At 36.3% G+C, this 23,348-nt stretch overlaps 1 protein-coding gene across 1 annotated transcript in view; it reads right to left on the bottom strand.

The window, feature by feature from the left end:
• Nucleotides 1-23,348, bottom strand: part of LOC128553027 (uncharacterized) — a 47,378-nt gene that overhangs the window by 11,504 nt on the left and 12,526 nt on the right. Inside the window, exon 8 of the mRNA XM_053534132.1 lies at nt 5,030-5,509. Within this exon, the coding sequence (XP_053390107.1) occupies nt 5,030-5,509 (480 nt within the window). The remainder of the gene's footprint in view (nt 1-5,029; nt 5,510-23,348) is intronic.

Below are 23,348 nucleotides of genomic sequence, written 5' to 3' on the forward strand. Positions count from 1 at the left end.
TGAAAGTACCGAATATAAAAATCGAACCAATACACATAATGAAAAGAGGACCAACGAAAGGTGAAACATCCGCATATACCGTTAAATACACCGCATACACATTAGAAAGCACCATATATATAGCTGAAATCACCGCATGTGCAGCTGAAACCACCGCAAGAAAATGTAAAAAAAAATCCATATACAGTTGCAAGTACATAATGTACCAAGTATACAGTAGAAAGCATATCATAAAATTAAAAGCACAGCACATGTAGTTTAAAGCATCGCATATAAAGTCAAAAGCAAAACATATAAAGTGAAAATCACCATCACGCCGTATACAGTTAAAGCGACATATAGTTAAAAGTACAGTATACATTGTTAAATGTACAACATATACAGATAAACGTGACACATATAAAGTTGAAAGCGCAACATGAACAGTTGACACGATCGCATACAAAGTTAAATATACCGCAAAATTAGATGAAAGCATAGCATATACATGTACATCGGAGAGGACCGCATATAAAGTTAAAAACACCGCACATACTGTTGAAAGCACCCCATCTACAGTGTAAAGCGCACTGAACATACAAGTAGAGGCACTTCATAATACTGATATATGTACAGCATAAAGTGCTATATAAACCTCAGAAGACAGCTATGGCTTTTCATACTATAACATCATTTATTCATCATTTGTCTGAGAAAGCTTTGGTGGTTATGTGGTGGCCACTTTTAAATCTCTTATTTCGACAAAATGAACAAAAGTTAAAATAAAACATGCCTGGATTACTTATAGACTTTAAACTTCCCGTACTTGTACTCAATGCTATTTTATTTACTTGTCCTTTGCGTTTGCATTTAAAGCGGTATTTTGTGCGTTTTCATTTATTTGTAATGATATTTTTCGTCTTGATTACATATCCACTAAGATTAGGATAAACAAAATTTGGGTAATAATACCTTCAACTGCAAGTCCACGTACAAAACTAGAGCTAGCACTAAAGGGGTTTCATTCCCTAAAGAAAGCCTTGTCTGAAATGATTCTAATAGTAATAAATATTACTAACTGAACCCTGAAAAATGCTACTCACTGTATATTTTATGTTCATTTTCACAGACAGCTTTACATGAAATTATCTTAAGTGCCTTAAATGGTATTGTCTTAAATCATAAAATGTACGACAAGTTTGGTGAAGATCCATCTAATGCTGCATAAAAAGCTACATAAAGATTTATCTATTTTTAGCTGTTGTGGTCCTAAAGAGTGCATATGACCATACAACGATGCTACAGACCGTGTTTGGTGATAATCCATAAGGTGATTTGTGCAAAGTAGTCGTTTAAATGTTTTATATTTAGCTTAGGCATTCAATAGGGAAACAAGTTTGGTAAAGATTCATTAAGCAATTCATAAAAAGAAGTCGTTTAAAGGCATTTCTATTTTTAGCTATTGCAGTCCCCAAAAGGAGCAAAGAGCCTCCACTTGGATAAATTTTTGAGAGGACCTTGTAATGATGATACAGACCAACCTTAGATTAAGATCCATTAAGTGGTTCCTGAGAGAAGTCGTGTAAAGTTTTTACTATTTTATGCAAACGGCCCCTAACAGTGGCAAAGCCTCCCCGCATAAAAGCATTGAGAGAGGATCTTATAATGATGCTTCAGACCAAGTCTGATAAAGGTTCATACAGCGATTCATTAGAAGAAGTTGTGTAAAGGCATTTCTAGTTTTAGCTTTAGCGGTCTGTAAGAGGAGCCAACTGCCCATACCTAAAACTCATCTGGCAAACGTTTAACATAGCCAAATGCCAAATGGCATTTTGCTAGATCGATAGCAATAACATATGGTGTTTCTAGACCGATCTTGTCCATAAGCTAGTAGTCATACAAACGTTTTTCGAGTATGGTTTAATTATCACAGTGGTGCAGTGTTTTAATGTTATACCATATTTTGAACAAAATAAGACAGATGTAGATTTCAATTTTGTAACAGATGTCCACTTGATGTGTCTTCGAGAGTTTGATAAAAGTCCACTGAAGTACCTGTTACACAGAGGAAATACTTCATTTACATAATTATGTTCTCACCTTAGCTAGGCTGATACTTTACCAAGTATAAATGTGATATTTCAATGTTGTAAAATATATACAAACACATTATACAGTTGAAGTATGTAAGTGCATTTAATAATTTAATTGTCTTTACAGAGCATCGAATCGTTTGCTTTAGCCATTCGTTACTGTGTTAGTGTGATTTCACTGTCTTATGAAACTAAACATTAATTTTTCTGTATCAATGTAAACGAAATCCTTTGTACATCTTTGCAGAATTTGTTATTAATGTATCATAACCCATTCTTTATATTTATTTTCCTATGCGGCCTCTTAACAAGCATTTTCTTTTATTTGACAGAGTGACCTAGTTTTTGTCCTCACATGACCCGTCCAAGATTTCACGAAAACAAACATTTTGACAAAGTTTGGGGGATGATTGCTGCAAAAGGTGGCCTCTAGAGTATAAACAAGCTTTTCCTTTGATTTGAATTAGTGACCTAGTTTTTATTTCCACGTGACCCAGAAATCGTCCAAGACTTTATGATAAACATTCTGACCAAGTTTTATGAAGATAGAATAAAAAATGTGGCCCATAGAGTGTTAAAAATATTTTTTCTTTGATTTGACCTGATGACCTTTTGACTCCACGTGACCTAGATAAAATATCGTTCGAAATTTCATAGCGACAAACATTCTGACATCAAACGAAAAGTGCAGCCCCTATTGCATACACAATCTTTTCTTTGATTTGACTGGAAGAACTAGTTTTAGACTCTAGATGACCCAGATTCGAACTTTCTGATCATATTTCACGAATATCCGGTCAAAAAGCAACTCCTATTGCACACACACATATACACACACGCGCGCGCGCGCGCACACGCACGCACAGACACACACAAACAGAGGGGTTTTCTTTTATTTGACCGGGTGACCTAGTTTTTAATCCCAGATAACGCATATTCGAACTTGACCTATATTTTATAAAAGCAAATATTCAGACCAATTCTCATGAGTTTCAAACTTAAACTGTGGTCTCTAGTGTTTTAACAAGCTTTTCTTTTGATGACCCAGATTCGAACTTGACCTATATATCACCAAGGCAATTATTCTGATTTTCTTTTGATCTGCCCTAGTGACCTACTTTTTGACCCCACATGACTTCATTTTAAACTTGACCTAGAAAACATTCTGACCAAGTTTCATAAAGATTTTGTCACAACTGTGGCCTCTAGATTGTTAACAAGGCACAACGATTGTCACCGGACAATGACAGGTCACAATAGCTCACCATGAGCACTTCGTGTTCAGGTGACCTAAATTTGATGATACAAATTTATAATTTGCCAGTAAACTATGGAGGTCCGGAGCTAAAAAACTAATTTTAATTGCAAATTGTGAAGCAACAAAATTAATGCCAAATGCTTATTGTTAAGTGCCTATTCATATAAAGAGCTTAATACACCAGTGGATGGCTACTTTTTAAAATAGTCATTGGTATTTGCAAAGTTCAATGACTCCTAACAACCCGCTAAACTTCGTTTTCGGGGAATAAAATATGTTCATATCTACCATATAATGAGGATGAGTACTAGTAGATAGCCGTGCATTTCGCCGAGAATAATTTGGTTATTTCTGTTTACATCTCTGTCATTGGTGTAATTATACCTTGGATTAACCTTAAGTTTATGTTTTGATTTATTTATCTGTTATCTAAACGCGTTAAAAACTTCTAGTTTCCTTTATATAGGTTACTGACCGTTCAAAGGTGGTGTCCCTGTTTTCAACTGGTTGTTTTGTCTGTCTTGTATTGTCTGTTACGTATATTTTCTTCTTTGTTGTGAGCGTTTTTTCCTCCTCCTCACTCCCCCTATTGCCGCTCTTTTCCCTTGCATTTACGCTACTTTTTGCATCCCCTACCCCTTTACTTTGAGTAAGTTTTCGTGGCTCCCTTTGTTTTGGCAGCCGGAATCCTAAGTCGGTACACGATTGCTTTTTCTACTTGCGTGGGTGCGTTTATATGCTTGTGAGTCTATAACGGTACCCTACTGTTTTCTTATGTGTTGCTTGTTTGTTTTTCTATGTTATTCAAAAAGTTGTGGTTGTTTATTTATCTTTGGTACACGAGTGTCTGCGCTATTGTGGTTTGCGTTGTAGTGTGACTGTCATTAAGGGTCGTGGCATTCCCTTTGTATATTCGGCCTTGTTCAACTTTCCCCTTCGGGTTTCTCCACCCCCCCCCCCCTCCCCCCCCCCCCAACACACACACACCCCGGCCCAATTTTTCCCCTTACTATTTGCTTCTCCTCCATCTATATTTAGCATAAATTTATATGTACTTGTTGTTTGTTTGAAGCAACCAGTCTGAAATACTTTTCCATTACAGCTTCTTTTTGTTGTGGGCCTACTATGCAAATTCGTGGCTCTGTGGCTGTGTTTTTGGTGCTCTGTGCTTCCGAGAAATATACCCTTACCTATTATCTTTTGTATATATGGACATGTAATAGCTTTTCATTTTAATTTTTCAAATATGAAAATTCCTTCATGCTTTTGCATTACCGTTATTATTCTTTAAACTGAAGACTTTATTTTTTTTCTATTGCCTTATATGAATTATTGTATGAATAAGTTTAATACAAATGTAAAATTAAAGAAAAGTGCGATAGGTGAACAAATATTTGACTTCTCCGTTACAGTAATTAATTATTCAGCAATATTTATAACAAGCCGACAAATCTGAAACTAAAGTTTATTTGTCCACTTCCTTTCGTTTGACAGAAGTCATTTTAGGGCCTAAAATGAGTTTTTGCATACAATACACAATATTGCAGAACTGATGCATGTATCTCAATTAAAAAGTTAAATATCAAATTTCTCAGTTGTAATACATCACGTATTATTCATCCTGAAATGAAACTGAAAATAGGATTCTAAACCTAAAACGTAAATTAACTACATAAGTTAAAGAAGTTTGTAAAATTACCTGGTTCATGTTTCTCCTTCTCCTTTGCACCAGGGTCTGCAATGTACACAACGTGATCTAACAAAGGATGAGTCGGCATATGTGCTTCCCACATTCGAAATACCTCTGTTTTCATCGTAATAATAACGGCAACCTTCTTTTCCTGTACAGCTGTAAACAACCTGTCAAACTGCCGATACCATTTGCATGCTTCAACTTTGTCAAAGTCCATACCAGCCAACAGTTTGAGAATTATTACAGGTCGCAAAGAAAACTTGACATACTTCAGTTCTTCGGGATTAATTATGACAAGAAAGTTTTCTTCTCCATTGCTGAGATCGTGTGTTGGCAGCAGCTGAAACGACAAGCTTGTCTTCCCACTTCCGGCAGATCCGACGATAGCAACCGTACTGTAATCTATAAACTTCTTTTCAGCCTCGGCTTTGACTTGTTCTTCAACCGTCTTACTTGTGTAGCTATGACGATATATTTTAGAGTACTCTGAATGAAAAGAAAATCAACCATGATTTTTTTTATTAATTTAATCACACGCGTTTACATAAAATATATTCAAATCACCCGTGTTTTTTATTAAATTTTAAAATTTTGAATACCCCCAGACAGCAGCTTATTGTAAGAGGAACAGGGGGATTGAAAATGTGTTACATTTCATTTGTACAGGGAGAAAATGTACAAAGATGCACAAAAAATGTTGTGCAAAACTGTATAATATCTTCAAATTTCATTGCTGTACCTTTAAAAGAAGAATGTAGGTCAGTAGGTCAAAATCAAGGTCACAGAAAGTCAGTAGGTCAAACTCAAAGTCACTGATAGTTTTGTGATGGAAGCTCAAAAGTGTACAAGTTGTTAATTTCATGTTACATAACTCTGTTCAAGTACTCTTCATTTGGAAACAACGTAAAGTAACGTCATTGTGACGTCATGACGTCATGATTTGCTTAGCAACAGTATATGACAATCATGTCTGTTTGCATGTATGATATGGAGTAATTATAAAGTGTAGTTCATCTAATAGAGGTGTTGGTGTAGATTTCTAGTATTAACAAGTGGTAGCAGAGCGTACCAAAGGATCCTTGGTGAAAATCGGCGTAGTGTGGCGTAATTCTGGCGTTTTAGAGAGTAAAAATTTGTGTATTGTGGTGTACAATTGGTGTTTCAGCGAGTGAATTTTAGTGTTTTGAGGTGAAATTTTGGAGTAACATCAGAGAATTAAGCAGGGAGTTCAACATGACAACTAGGATAAGCCCCCCATTATTTGGAAAAGGAAAGAACTATGAAAGATTTAAGCAAGAACTTTTAGCATGGAAAGAAATAACAGATCTAAGTAAACAAAAACAAGGTATTGCTGTGGCATTAACACTTCCTGAGGATGACGAGTCACAAATTAGAGAGAAAGTGTTTGATCAGCTTCAACTAGATGATTGAAAGGATACGATGGATTAAGTGTTTTAATTCATTTCTTGATCAGCATCTTGCTAAGATGATCTCACGGATAGCCTTGAAAAAATTGAGGATTCTGAAGACTTTAAAAGATTAGAAGGTCAATCTATAAATGAATTTGTGGCTATGTTTGACTCGAAGTATAGAAAGATAGAAAAGAAGAATATGACACTGCCCACAGAAATACTGGCCTTTAAGCTTCACAGGAAGGCTAATATTTCGAAGGAAGAAAGGTTATTAGTTCTAACTGGTATGAATTATGAGAACAAGAAGACTCTTTACGAGGAAGCCAAAAAGTCACTGAAAAAGTTCAAGGGCAATGAAAACGAATCATTGCACAACCAGGCAAGTAGTATAAAGTTAGAACCAGCATTACTGGCTGCCAACGAAGAGGCCCTGCTGGCAGCTGGGTATTCGAAATTACGGGGCGCCTATCGGGGAATTACGGTGGTGGAAGAGGAAGAGGCTGGTATCGAGGGAAACAAGGAAACTATAATTCGAGGGATAATCAGAGAGGGGAGTTCGCCACAGAAAATGAGAAGAAGGATTAATAAAGAAAATTAACCCCAAAGGACCTGATGGACGACCATTGATATGCAAATCGTGTGGCTCTTATAGACATTTGCTGCCTGCATGTCCTGATAGCTGGGAAAATATGAAGAGTGTCCATGCTGTTGAGGAAGACCATGCTGTACTATTTACTGGATATGATAGAAACGAGATTAGACGTCTGGGTGTTGATGCTCAAAACTGTGCAGTCTTGGACAGTGCTTGTAGCAGTACAGTATGTGAAAGCAGTTGGATGGACAATTATGTTGGTTCTTTGGACAAAACAGACAGAGAGAAGGTGTTGAAATCAGAAGGTCAGAGAGTGTTTAAATTTGGAGGGGGTACATGCCTGAAATCTAAAGGTGAGTTCAGCATACCTGCTGTCGTTGCTGCAAAAGCGGTGACCATAAAAACTGATGTCGTAGAGTCTGATATTCCTTTACTACTATCACGTACGGCAATGAAGAAAGCAGCAATAAAAATGGATCTAGAAAATGATACGGCAACAATTATGGGGCAGGAGGTAACTTTAAACTTAACAACATCAGGTCATTACTGCATTCCAATAGATAAAACAGTGGAATTTTCAGTAGAAAAAGTGTGTGCAGTCAAACTAGAAAATTTGAATGCCCAGGAGATATACAAAACTCTACTTAAACTGCACAGACAATTCGCACATCCTGCGAAGAAAAGGTTAGTAGCACTTCTGAAGGATGCTGGAATATGGGAAGATGATTATGAAGAAGATCTTGAACAGATAGAAAACAAGTGTGAACTGTGCAAAGTGTATGCTAAGACTCCTTCAAGGCCAGTAGTAGGTATGCCTATGGCCTCCAAGTTCAATGAAAAAGTTGCAATGGATCTAAAACAATGGAATGGGCGGTGGATTTTACACATCATAGACATGTGGTCGAGGTACACTTTGTCGATTTTTATAGACAGAAAGAAGCCATGTAATATCATAGATACCTTGATGAAAGAGTGGGTAGGGAAATTTGGAGTGATGGGATCTTTAATGACAGACATCGGAGGGGAATTCAATTCAGACGAGGGAAGGGAAATTACATCCATTCTGAATATTCGGTTATGTACCACGTCAGCCGAAAGTCCATTTCAAAATGGTTTGTGTGAAAGAGTGCATGCAATTACTGATATGATGTTGACCAAGCTTCATGCCGATTATACGGAAGTTAATTTGCAGACTCTTCTTTCATGGGCAAATATGGCAAGGAATTCTTTGCAAATGTGGAATGGTTATAGTAGCCATCAACTTGTCTTTGGTCATAATCCCAACATTCCAAACATCATGAGTGACAATTTGCCAGCTTTACAAGGATCGACAAGCAGTGAAGTGTTCGCAAAGCATTTGAATGTACTACATGCGACAAGAAGAGCTTTTATACAGTCTGAAGCTGATGAAAGAATAAAAAGAGCACTCAGAAATAAAGTTAGAGCCTCAGAACAGGTATTTGAACATGGTGACTGTGTATTTTACAAAAGAGAGGGTCGAGAACGCTGGCTTGGACCAGGAAAAGTAGTTTTCCAAGAGGGGAAAGTGGTGTTTGTGCGACATGGAGCAGTGTTTGTGCGTGTATCTCCTAATAGATTACAAAAGGTGAACAATTTGTTTGACAGCAGTGACAATGTCAGTGAAAAACAGAGTACACATTCAGAATGGACTAATACTCAACCAGAGATAGAGAACACAAGGTCAAGTGATCATCAAATGGTAACTGAAGATTTACCAGCAAGAAGATTGGATGATGACATACAAACAGGGCTAGATATAGATAGACAGTCGGAAGTGGTCATACAGGATAGAAAGATACTGAAACCAAATGATATTATCCAGTATAAAAAGCAAGACACTGATGTATGGATTCCTGCAAAGGTTATTGGAAGGGCAGGAAAGGCAACAGGGAAGAACAAACACTGGTATAACATTTTAGAAGATACTAGTAAAGAGAAAAAGAGTATAAATTTGGAACAAGTTGACTGGGAACTATTGACTGATAACGTGAATCTAGTTTTGAAGAACAGGGATGTAAATAGTAATGTCACAGAGGCAAAAATGGCAGAGTTACAGAAATTTAAACAATTCAACACATATGAGGAGGTAAACGACTGTGGACAAAATACTTTATCAACCAGATGGGTCATAACTTCGAAGAATGAACAGACAAAAGCTCGTCTAGTTGTTAGGGGCTTCGAAGAAGATTTCTCAATGCAAAGTGACTGTCCAACAGTAGGTAAAGGAACTATGAGAATGTTTCTTGCTAATACTTCCATTAACAACTGGATTGTTAAGACCACAGATATTAAATCGGCATTTCTACAAGGTCAGGAGTTAAAGAGAGATGTATACATAAGGCCACCAAAGGAGTGTGAAAATGCTGAAGGAGTTGTCTGGAAGTTAAGTCATGGGTTATATGGACTTAAAGATGGTGCAAGACAGTTTTATCTGAGTGTGAAGGAAGAACTACTGAGACTTGGGTGTCAAATTTCTAAAATGGATCCTGCAATGTTCAGTTTGCATACAAATGGAAAGTTGAATGGTATTGTTTGTTGTCATGTTGATGATTTTTTGCATGCAGGAGATGAATACCTGGAGAAAGTAATGACTAGTCTGAGAAAAAGATTTGTAGCAGGTAAAGTAGAGGAAAGCAGTTTTGATTATATTGGATTTAGAGTCATACAACAATCCAGAGAAATTTGCCTAGACCAATGTAAGTATGTAGGAAATATAAAGAGTCATAATTTAGATTCAAAACGGCTCCAACACAAAGAAGATATACTTACAGCTGAAGAACAGTCAATCTATAGACAAATTATTGGTCAGATAAACTGGGCTGTACAGGGAACTAGACCAGACATGGCATTTGAACTTATAGATTTAAGTACCAAATTAAAGCAAGCAACCGTTGGTGATTTGTTAAGGGCAGTAAAAGTAGTCAACAGACTGAAAGATGTAAGATCTTTCCTTTCATTCCCAAGACTTAGCAGCAATGTCAGTGACTGGAGAATTGTGGTGTTCACAGATGCCTCTCTATGTAACATCAATGATGGGACTGGAAGTACTGCGGCTTTTGTTATATGGTTAGCTGACACACAGGAAGATGTTGCCCATTAGATTGGCATACAAACAAGATTAAACGAGTTGTTCGATCGACAATTGCTGCTGAAGCGCTAAGTTTACAAGAAGGACTTGAAAGTGGCTATTACTACAGACAAATGCTGGAGGACATTATGAAGCTTCAACGTAAAACTATACCAATAATAGCTTATGTGGACAATAAGAGTGTCATTGATGCTGTGCATTCCACCAAGTTAGTTGATGACAAGCGTCTGCGGGTCGACATAGCAGCCATTAGTGAATCCCTGTCCAGAAGAGAAGTTAATGAGATACGGTGGTGCCCGGGAAAACATCATCTCGCCGACTGCATGACCAAACGAGGAGCTTCTGGCTACAGTCTGCTGGAAGTATTCCATGGAGGGCGATTTTCAGAAGAATTTAAGATATAGACTATTTTCATTTTTCTCATTAATTTAAATTTCAATTATTTTCTCAAGACGTTTTCTGACAATTTAAAATTCTCATAAACCAAGAAGAAGAAAAGAAAAGAAAATATAATGAATGTTAATTTCATGTTACATAACTCTGTTCAAGTACTCTTCATTTGGAAACAACGTAAAGTAACGTCATTGTGACGTCATGACGTCATGATTTGCTTTGCAACGTTATATGACAATCATGTCTGTTTGCATGTATGATATGGAGTAATAATAAAGTGTAGTTCATCTAACAGAGGTGTTGGTGTAGATTTCTAGTATTAACACAAGTGGTCTAAATTTTAGGTTTGCTGAATAATAACCTGGACAAATTCCGTCGACAGGCGGACGGACTGACGGACGTAAGGACCGGAATCCAGTATACAAGTATCTGGGGGTATAATAATAACTAGAATATCATTATATTTTGAAATTAATACACATTATCAACATCATAGTTGCAAAAAGTTGCCTTTGAATATGCCACAACTCACAGTCTCGTAAATTATATTAATACTGCTTAAAACATGTAAAAGATACGAAATACTTAAATGATATTGACTAACAGATAGGATTATAGTTCTGTTCTAACACAAGAAACACAACTTTCATTTTGTACATGAGAATCTGTTTTTAATTTATCAAATCTGATGCGTCCGAAGATTTTATTTTTTATTCTAACACGAAACTTAGGTTCTTTTTGACAGGTGTTAACAAAGAGATCACCTACCATTAAAACATCTTCATTTTATATCCGCATTCCAAGCTAAACATAAAATATAATACAGCCCTATAACGCATCTTTGAATTGAACAAGTTTGACACGGCGTCACTCATTGTTCAACATATTCTCAGCAAATAACATTAGAAAATTATTAGATACGGTAACCACGGAGTAAGTTCATTTGCTTTCGATGAAGCAAAACAGAGTAAAAACAATGTGAGTAAAAACTGCCATCTTTAATTTCTAAATAACATGATTTAATATCAGACATCATGAGATATTGTTATTCATTTTTTACAGTTAAACGATGTATTTTTCTGATACAAATAGATTGAAGCAAAGGTGAGTTAACGAAAAAAAAACGCTATTTTGGATGGGCCAGCCTAATTGTGTTGTATCCTTGGCGGTTTTTATTGACACGCCTTTACTTTCAAATCACAATACAACAAAACAGACACAGAAGATAATGAAACAGAACAGAACATATTTGAACAGAACAGAACAGAACAAAACAGAATGGAATACAATAAAATATAATAAAAAGTAATAGAATAGAATACAGTCGCCAATAATGATGTTCCCAAAACAACCCTACTTCACGCAAATATAGTTCTTTCTAAACGAAGTTGCTTGCATTCTGGGGCAACCAATTAGTAATGGAGTGTGATTTTTTATAATCAAAGTATTCAATGTAGGTAGGGTCTAGGACAGCAACAGCAAGTGACAACCGGTTGTTCACCGTTCAGTTCGAAAATTTTTGTGCAAAATAGGGAATATGACGGCATGTTCTCCTAAACCCTTTGCACTTTTGAATTCTACGGTATTTTTGACAGCAAAAAATAATTATATATCCTCTGAAAATGAAGTGTGAATGTGTCGATATTTCTTAAGGTTTAGGCCACGAACAATTATAATATAGAGCCCCATTTTGTCCGCAGCAATATCCTAAAATCGACCGTGGTGCAGTAGGACTATTCATCAGGGAATATATATATATATTTATATTTTATATATATATATATATAGACATTTTTGATATGTCTGCCCTGATGATTATGATATGAAACCGGTAGGTAGACAGAAATACAGATAGAGGAAACCCATTGGATGTTTATCTTTTTTATTTATTATATACTTGTCCAGTAGTAACTTTTAATTATATATATATATATATATATATATATATATATATATATATATATATATATATATATATATATATATATATATATATATATATATATATATATTATAAGCTTACTGTTCATGTCAACGGTTCGAATCCTTTGTTGGTAAATGTACTGACCCCCATAATGACTTCGGACACTTACGACACATTACAAAAACAAAAGAAGATTTTAATGTCTAAATCAAAAATCGTTATCATAAAATAATATTTCTGTTTTACGAAATGTGTTTCGTTTCTATGAAATATTATTTCGAAAATAAGAAAAATTATTTTGTAAAACATATTATCTTTAAAAAAATGAAGTGACATCCTGCATTTTATTTTAGACATAACGCCATATTTTTACGTAAAAAAGAAATAAGATTCCATAATTACAAAATAATATTTTGTAAAATCTAAATACACACAATTACATAATAACGAAATCATACACCAATATTACGAAACACAATAAAAGGACATTGACCATCTGACCCTGCTTTAATTAAGATCCTTTCTGCAGTATGAGAATAAGTCGTGTAAATGTAATTGTCCTTTCAGCTCTAGTGGGCCCTAAAAGGGGCCATCTACCTTCAACTGAACAAATTTGAGGTGAGCCTATCATAATGCTACAGACAAAGTTTGATAAAGATCCAACCAGCGGTTTATCAGAAGATGGCGCTTAAAGCTGTTTGTATTCTTAGCTCTAGCGGCCCCTAAAGGAAGCCAACTGCTCCTATTTAAAGAATTTCAGAGAGGACCTAATAACGATGGTACAGAACAAATTTGATGAAGATAAGTCACGCGACTCATGAGAAGAAGTCATTAAAGATTTTTTCAACTGCACCCATTTGAAAAATAAATGAGATAATCTTATCATAATGCCACAGACAAAGATTGATGATCATCCATCCAGAGGTTAATAAGAAGATGGTGTTTAAAGTTGTTTGTACTCTTAGCTCTAGCGGCCCCTAAAAGTGTCCAAGTGCCCCCAGTTGAAGAAACTTGGGAGAAGACCTTATAATGATGCTACAGACCATGTTTAATGAAAATCCATAAAGTGGCTCATGAGGAAGTTGTTTAAAGGTTTTTCTATTTTTAAACTCTGGCCGCCATGAAAAGAGACCAAGGTGAACAAATTTGATAGAGGTCTATGTCAGAATTCTACTGACCACGTTTGGTGTAAATCTGACCAGTAGTGTCAATAAAAATGTTGACGGAGGACGATGGAAGACGGACGACAGACGCCGGACTATCCACCTATACAACTAGCTCACCATGAATAAAGTTCAGGTGAGCTAAAAGTGTAATATCCAAAGATAAAAGTTGTGGATCTCCGTACAAATGCGATTTATATGTTTTAATTACAAGATATAAAGCGAGTGTCAATCGAATCAAAGTATATGATTCATTTTCACTCCGACAACGCACCTTGACTCGACCATAAACATATGCTCAGCAGATTTTATGTGGGAGACGCCAAATCTACCCCAACCGCTTCACTTCACCCCAATTCGTTCTTGTCACAGTGAATTGTTTTTTGTATTTTTCTTACAAGGTCAGTTGAGAAAATACGGCGAACACGACATAAATTTGAAATTTTGAACCGTGTTCATCGCGTCTCACCAGTACCCATTCCTGTTGTCATCGAGGTACTAAAGACTGAAGCTCCTAGAGGAAACTGCGATAATAATATTGGACAGTGCAATGACAAAGTGCGATACATATACGATGGCGACGCGTAAAAATGATGCGAGATATGATAGTGATGTACAATAGTGTGATGGCAAAGCGCATAGATGCGAAAGTAATGCGCTAATTTGCAATAGCAATGCGCAAATGTGTTGCCATCTTACACTGAATGACCACCATGATCAGACAAGGTGTGGCGCGCAAAACCCGCACAATGAACTGAAAGGCTACGAACACACTTGAAAGTTACAGGGGGAAATAGGGAAAAATACGATTGACAAGGACTATCCGATCTTCTTTTTAGATGCACATATAGTACATATACCCATTATGCGCATTTATTACTAACATTAGTATATCTTTTTTAAACAATTCAGTTAAATATAACATAGCATTGAGTCGTGTGGGAGATACTGTAAAAACGATCGGGTGTATGAAAACAATCATCAAACACCAAAGTGTTATGTCTGTCATTGCGAATGTTACCTTTTAAACTCGGCCCTTGAGCTTATGTCTCGCTGAAGAATATTTAGAAATTATCCGATACAAAATGAAGATACAACCCGTATAAAATCGAAAGGATGGACAAAACTCCTCTGAAAGTACGGTCGCTAGAATGTTACCAGATGTTTGAATAAGAGATAAACTGTTTCACGTAAGAATTATTTTAAAATACGTTTGTACGAAATTTTTAAAAAAATAATACTCCAGCGTATAAGTAACATTTGTCGTGAATATTCACGATTTATTATTTGAATTATGATATACTCCGTCGTGATTGGCGGGAATTTTAGGAACAGAGTAACTCATTTTTCGTGCTTGGTTACTGAGTGATTGTCAAGTTAATTACATGTTACACGAAGTCCATCAATGTCATGATTTTTCTAGACTTTTATTCACTTTTGGCGGTAAAACTTGTAGGGTATATATATCACACGATTTTACATACATGAGAGTTAAAAAGTTGTGCAAAGGGAAATGTTAAAGGAGTAAACATAGGAATTAAAGAGCAAAAAATTGTAAAAATACGATACTTCGATTTAAATATAAATTTGGATGTGATAAAAATTTGGATTATATGAAAAATTAAAAGTGTAAAAGTGTAAAAGTTGTTATTTCTCAATGTGTCGTTGAATAGTTAAATATTAAATAAAGAAATGGGTTCTTCGCCGCACTGAAATGGTCCCGCGAACCGGATATTGAAAACGAAAATTTGAAAGTTAAGTGAAAGATATAAAGTGAATATCAAGTTGTAGTGACAGTAAATTCGATAAGTGGTTGATTAAAATTATGTGTGTACTTGATACGTGTTAAAAGGGTGACAAAATGGCGAATGTGTCTTCCGTCAAGGGTGTAAGAACGCTGGAAAAGGAGCTCCAACAGGCAAATAATATATTGGAAAGTGACGTGAGTACTTTTAATTTACCCGCAACTTTAAAAGCAACACAGAAATCAAAATGTTTGTTGAAACCCTACTCCGAAAATGTCACAAATGGAAAAGTTGACAGAATGCCTGGGTGAAAAGGAACCTGAATTTGTAGAAACTGTGTTAGATGAAGATTGCCAATTGAATTTTGCTGTTGAGAATTGCCTGATTGAACTTGAGCAGTTTAGTGAAAATATCTCTGTTAAAACTGAACAGTCAGATGAGCAGAAAACCCCGATTGAACCTTCAGACACTGAGACATTAATTCATGTGCAAGAACAGATGCAGAAAATGATGTCTTCTCAGATGGAACAGCAAAGAGAATTGCTTGCAAAGATTGCATTGAATGAAAAATCAAAGTCCCGTTCAGTAAATCTTCCAAAGTTGGAACTGAAGATGTTTTACGGAAATAAAGTGGAATGGTATGAATTCTGGGATGTCTTTGATTGTACTGTGAATCAAAATACAAAATTATCAAACGTGGAGAAGTTCAGTTATCTTCAGAGCAAACTAGGTGGTGAAGCAGAACGCACGATAGAAGGATTAGCTAGGTCAAATGAGAATTATGATATTGCAGTGGAGCTTCTTCACGAGAGATATGAAAAAAAAGCAGGAAATAGTCGACTTACATTACAAGGAGATGATGAGTGTGCAATCCCCTTCAAATAAAGTTGAAAGCTTGAGGATATTCTTAGATACGACAGAGAAACACTTACGGAGTCTTGAAGTTCTTGGTGAAAATGTTAATCAGCATGTGTTTGTGTCAATGATTCGAACAAAATTACCCGAGGATGTGCTCCGCCAATTAGAATTAAACAAAGGAGCAAAGAAAGAGTGGACACTTGAACTTCTTAGACTTCTGTTGCGAGATTATGTTGTGACATGTGAAAGGGCAGAGAAACGCAAGGGTGATATAAGTGAACAGAACTAGTTTCTCAAACAATTTGAACACAACTAAACAATTTGATAGTTACAGTTCAAGGTCGGAACGAAGACTATATGACAATCTTGAGACAAAGCCTAAAACTCGTAGCTCAGCAGAGTCTTTGTCTGCAAATGCAAATTCAGCACCTCGTACATCAGTAAATAATGTGTGCAAGTACTGTGAAAAAAGACACTGGAGCGATGTGCACACGATATAAAACATTAAAAGAACGAAAGAGGAAGATAAAAGGATGTTGTTATAGATGTCTAAAGATGGGTCATATGGCAAGTGAGTGTGAAACAAGCAAAGCGTGGGTTTACTGTGGTGAATACAACAAACATCATAGAAGTTTGTGCCCCACAAAATTTAGAGTGAAAGAACTATCAAAAACAAGTGTAAATCTGTCTGAAGAAATAAACGTTTGCGCAGAGGATAGTGCGATTGAAGAAGAGAATGCTATGGTTTCTGTTGGTGAACCAGTGTTCATGCAAACGGCTACTACAGAAGTGAAACATCCTATCAATGCAGATTCTGTCAAGACAAGACTTCTCCTCGATTGTGGTTCCCAGCGGACATACACTACACAGTCTTTAGCAGACACAAAGGTCAGAAGACTTGAAAGTAGTGACATCTGGAAGTAGTCGGTCAAGAGTAATGAAAATAATGCTGACAACATTATGTTTGAAACTAAAAAATGGACAATTTATGAACATAGATGCTAACATTGTGCCTGTTATCAGTGGAAATATTCAAAGAAAAACACTTGATACTTCAGCTGTGAACGATTATAGTCACCTTATTAACAGCTTGGATCTAGCGGACACACCTCCACAAGAAAACGAGTCATCAAGTGTTGAATTACTTTTGGGAAATGATTATTACCTGGATACTGTGCTATCCTAAAACATGGAATTACTCCCTGGTTTGTATCTGTTGGTTGGTTTAAACATATTTTATTAGCGAGATAGTTTACAAAATACATATACAATTAATAGAATTCACAAAAACGCTTAGGATAGGATCGAAAGCCTAAGGCTTATATAGATCTTTTCCTGTATGAAACAGTTACACATTCAGGGTAGTATATGAGATTACTAATAGTCAATTTTCCATAAATGTCATGAAGTAATAACAATTATTATAACTGTAAAAAAAAAAGTGAAAATAATAAGTGAGACATGAAGACTTGACGAGAATGGGCAGATGGTTAATTTCAAGTATTATTCAAAACGTTTAGAAGACTCAATGAACCTATAGACTAATTTAAATATTGTAGTGTTTGTATCATCTGTTAGGTAGGAATTGCCATAGAGTAATAAATCAGTAGTAATATCAATATCCGATGCAACTGAATTTACATCATCCAGTAGGATATTTCTTTCATCAGTGTAAAACGGACAAGAGAGAAAGTAATGAAAATTCGATTCCTCACTTCCGCATTGGCATTGCGGTGAATCCACAATATTCCTGGCAAATAGATGCGCATTCAATGCGCTACATTCGGTACGCAAGCGGGTATGGAGAATTTGAAGTTTTCTTGGACCGAGAAAGAAGTAAGAGGGGACTTGTGGTGGCTTATTTATATTACTTAGAAGGTTCTTGAATATATTCAAGGACGGGGCATTTCTTAATTCATCAGGTAATGAGTTCCAGGCTCTAATTGTAGACGGAAAGAAGGAGTTGTAAAACAAAGACGTTTTACTTGCTATGGTGGGGATACAGTCTGGATTACGTAAGTTATATCTGGGTTCACTAATTCTGGTAGGGATAAGAGAGTTTAGGTAGTATCTGTTGAGCTCCAAACTTGTGTGGATTTTAGCTGGCTGGACGAACAAGAACTGATGCTGGTTCTGAAAATACGCCAAACATGTTGATTCTTACATATGGATCCAATGTTACAAAGACAAATGTGTTTCAAAGTGTCGACAATACTTTAGATAATAAACCAAATCTCGAAGATTTCTGGAACGTGGAATCCACTGGAATTAAAGATCAACTTGCACAATCAGATGATGAAATAGCTATGAAAACATTTAAACAAACAGTTAACTTTGATGACAGAAGATATCAGGTCACTTGGCCCTGGAAACATGAACATCCGCAGCTTCCAAATAACAGAGAGTTGGCATATGTAAGGCTAAAGTCAAGTTTGAAGAAGTTACGTGGAAAACCAGAACTTTTGGAGAAATACAATTCAGTGATTCAAGAACAACTTGATAAAGGTATTATTGAGAAAGTGAACGATAAAGTTTCAGATGGACTGAACCATTACATACCTCACCATGCTGTGATCATACCAAAGAAAACTACAACTAAATTAAGAGTGGTTTATGATGCTTCTGCAAAGTTGAGCAAAGACAGCAAAAGCTTAAATGAGTATCTATACAGAGGACCTGTTTTCTTACACGATTTATGTGGACTGCTGATGAGATTCCGTTTACACAAAGTTGCTCTTGTATCAGATATAGAGAAAGCTTTTTTGCAAGTTGGGTTACAACTTAGTCAAAGGGGTGTAACTCGATTTCTGTGGTTGAGAGATACACAAATTCCAGAAGTAACAGCCGATAATGTATTCTGCAGAGTACCTTTTGGAGTAATTTTAAGCCCATTTATACTAGGAGCAACTGTTGAAGCACATCTAGATTCTTACGATACAGACATCACCAGAATGTTGAAATGGGACATTTATGTTGACAACATCATTACTGGAGCAAGAGATGATAAAGAGGCCATTTAACTGTACCAGTCAGTTAAGTCTTTTTTCAAGGACGCTTCTTTGAACTTACGGGAGTGGCTCTCTAACAGCGCAAAAGTGAACGAATTCATTTCAAAGGATGATCGAGCAGAGCTTAAGGACATGCAAGTTCTTGGACACACATGGGATTACCAAGCTGACACTTTTGCCTTGAAACAGCTAAAAGATATCGATGGTGATTTTAAGTTATCAAAGAGAAACATACTGAAGAGGATTGCCTCTGTGTTTGATCCTATGGGATTGTTTTCTCCTGTCATACTGCGTGGAAAAGCACTACTTCAAGAATTATGGACCATAAAGTTCGAATGGGACGATACGATTGAAGATGAGAGAACAGAGAACATTTGGACTGAACTGAATAACGACTTAAGTGAAATCCACACGCACAAAGTTCAGAGGTTCATAGAAGACTTTGGCGATAAGAATATAACCTACAGTATTCTGTGCTTCTGTGATGCATCAACGGCAGCATATGCTTGTACAGCGTATCTTCATAGAGAAAGTGACAATGAATCAAAAACGGACTTACTCTTCGCAAAGACACGACTTGCTCCTGTCAAAGGAATGACTGTTCCTAGGTTAGAGCTGATTGCTATTTTGATAGGTGTACGATGCATTTCGTTTGTAAAAGAATCTGGATATTGCCAAAACATACTTGTGGAGTGATTCTCAGGTTGCACTAGGATGAATAAACAGCAATAAGAACTTACTAGTCTTTGTGAAAAACCGGGTGGCTGAAATTCAAGAACATGGTGATTAAACAATCAGTTACATCAACACAAAAAACCCTGCTGACATAGCTACTAGAGGTGCAACTCTAAAAGTGTTAAGTAATGACAAGTTGGTGTGGAATGGTTCGTCTTGGCTCAGTAAACCATCATGTGAATGGAAAACAAGAAAATATTCTATAAATGGAGTCAATTTAGAAACACCAGCTTAGATGAGTGAGGAGATCAGTCCGTCAATTAGTGCTAATGAAAAGGATTCATATTCAGAGAAGACAATTCGATCTGATAGAAAGGGACCATTTGGAATAGACTGTGAAAGATATTCATCGGTCACGAGGTTATTGCGTGTGACAGCTTGGATTATGAAATTTATCAAGAAGCTGAGAAAGAAACAGGTTAGTGAATACATCACAAGTGAAGATGTCAAAGACGCTGAAACTATTTGGATATCATATATACAACATAAAGTGTATTTAAATGAATGTGATGGATTGAATGACATAAAGATGATAAATGTGCAGAGGCAGTTGGGGTCTATACATGGATGAAAGTGGTCTTATTCGATGTGCTGGAAGGTTAGACAACTCATATTTGCGAGAAGGAGCAAGACGCCCAATACTTTTAGCTTCGGGAGAAAGATTTACAAGGCTTATAATAGAAAAAGTACACAAAGAGACATTGCATTCCGGGGTATCACAAACACTCGCAAGACTACGATATAAATATTGGGTACCACAAGGTCGATCTTCTGTAAAATCGATTATTCGTCTGTGCTCGATTTGTCGCCGACACGAAGGTGAGCCATACAGAATGCCGCCGATGGCACCTTTACCAGCTTCAAGAGTACAAGAATCACTAGCGTTTTCAAGGTCAGGAGTGGATTATCTTGGACCATTTCTTGTGAAAACTGTTGAAGGACCGAAAAAAGTGTGGCTGTGTTTGTTTTCTTGTATGGTTACCAGAGCAGTGCATTTGGAAGTGATTCAGAATATGACTTCAAACGAGTTCCTTCTTGGATTTAAACGCTTTATATCACAACGTGGGGTTCCAAGGGAGATCATTAGTGACAATGCTGCTCAATTCAAATTAGCTAGCAAAACATTGGATCTTATATGGAAAAAATGTAACAAGATGCGATGAAGTGCAGTCATATGCTAGGATAAACTGGCATTTCATTGTGGGGTTAGCACCCTGGATGGGGGGATTTTACGAAAGACTTGTTGGACTTGTTAAACGTGCTTTGCTAACTCTGATTCAGATGCAAACATTGACAAAAGAAATAGAAGCTGTAGTGAATTCAAGACTCTTATTTTACGTGTGTGATGACGTAAATTCCAACATCACTCTTACTCCAAGTCATTTCCTGACACTAAATCCACACACAGGTATGCCAGAAGCCAGTTCGGACAGCTCAGGTTTGGAATACACCCCTTATGAAAGTTCAAGTGACCATTTGCTGACAATATGGAAAAAGGGTCAAAGACTGTTAAATGAGTTCTGAAGAATTTGGAGAGACGAATATTTGACAAGTTTACGTGAATGTATGCAGACATTCTTAAAAGCGGGCAGGGTTGTGTCACAAAATGGACCAAAAATTGAAGATATAGTGCTTATTAAAGACAACACATCAAGAGGTAGTTGGAAGATTGGGAAAGTACAGGAACTGTTGTTTAGCAGAGACGGCGAAGTCAGGTCTGCTAAAATCAAATTACCGTCCGGGAAAGTGCTCGGTAGACCATTCAACCTGTTCTATCCAGTGGAATGTAGCACTACAGAGCCGGAACAGACGAAAAACAAATTCTGCGCAATCTGAAATCGACAAAAGAGCAAACCGACATAGAAGAAAAGCAGCGGAATTGGCAAAACAAAAAGAAGATAAAAGAAAGTGTTTAACTTATGGACAGATCCAGTTTAACGGAACAGTAATTGTGATAAATGTGGTGCTAATCGTCATATATATGATACTTTTAAAATCAAAATGGACAAATTATAATGAGACTAACACTCATTAGATATACCGGAGCAAAGGACAAGAAGAATTCAATAAAGTGTTTATTTCCCGTGATAAAATTCGAACGGAGCAAAACTGTATAGGTGTGTATAGCGGATTACAATCATAAAATCCACGTGTAAGGGATTAGTGTATTACATGTGCTTTTATTTTGAACTCATAATTTACTTTGTAAGTGTTAAAAGTGTATCGTTCTTCAGTGAAAATAGAAAAATGGAGAGATTTTATTGTGACACTTGTAATAAATGTTTCACAGAAAAGAGGAGTTTAAACCGTCATATTGATGAGAGACATTTCGATGTAGAGAAATGGAACTGCGTTTTTGATGACTGTGAGGCTACGTTTAAGAGAAAGTCATACTTAAAGCCACATCTTCGCTCAGTTCATTGACTTACAAGGAGAGAAGCATGCGATAGATATCTGTCAGCCAAACGAGAGGTGAAGAAACCATGTTATTACGATGAAGTAAGCGATAACGATGATGTTATTGATGCCATTGCTGAGGAACAGGAGATAGATAATATTATTAATAGTCACGAGCAAGCAGTTGGTGTAAATGATGATTATTCGAATGAAGTGGTCAGTGAAGTTGTAACTGAAAGTGCCAATGTTGATGAAAATGTATTTGTTGAAAGTCAAAATAAAGTTGTTAGTGCAAGTGGTTCATGGAATGTTAAGTATAGCGATATTTCGGACGCAGATGATGTGATAACTGTAAGTGATGAGGAATTTCCGATTGAAAGAGCGGACAGTAACATAAGAGTCATAACGCAGTATTGTCACATCAGTATGGAGCGAACATATGTTTACAGAGGGGATGAACTTATACACACTCAGGATTATATGTGTAACGATACTTGGGTGAGCTGGAAATTAGAGGAATAGAACTGTTTCGAACGTTTGTGGTAATATTTGATTTGAATAGAACACTAAGAAATGTTTATGGTGTATATAATAAGTACAAGTTGGACATTACGTGATGTGCATAACTTTGATATATTGAAGGTTTGACTGTATTTGTTTACTTAATTACGACATAATGTTCTTTAACTATGTAAAATATTCTATACTGTTTAGGCCGGGAGTGTCGTGAATATTCACGATTTATTATTTGAATTATGATTGCTCCGCTTCATTTGACATGATATCAATGTTCTGAATATACACTCCGTTCTTTATGTGGTTGCTCCGTTAGTTTTTGGCGGCAAATTTCATGTAGTAGATATACTCCGTCGTGATTGGCGGGAATTTTACGAATAGAGTAACTCAATTTTCGTGCTTGGTTACTGAGTGATTGTTCAGTTAATTATATGTTACACGAAGTCCATCAATGTCATGATTTTTCTAGACTT

This window comes from Mercenaria mercenaria, unplaced genomic scaffold (genome assembly GCF_021730395.1).
Source record: "Mercenaria mercenaria strain notata unplaced genomic scaffold, MADL_Memer_1 contig_3393, whole genome shotgun sequence".
Classification (NCBI taxonomy): domain Eukaryota; kingdom Metazoa; phylum Mollusca; class Bivalvia; order Venerida; family Veneridae; genus Mercenaria; species Mercenaria mercenaria.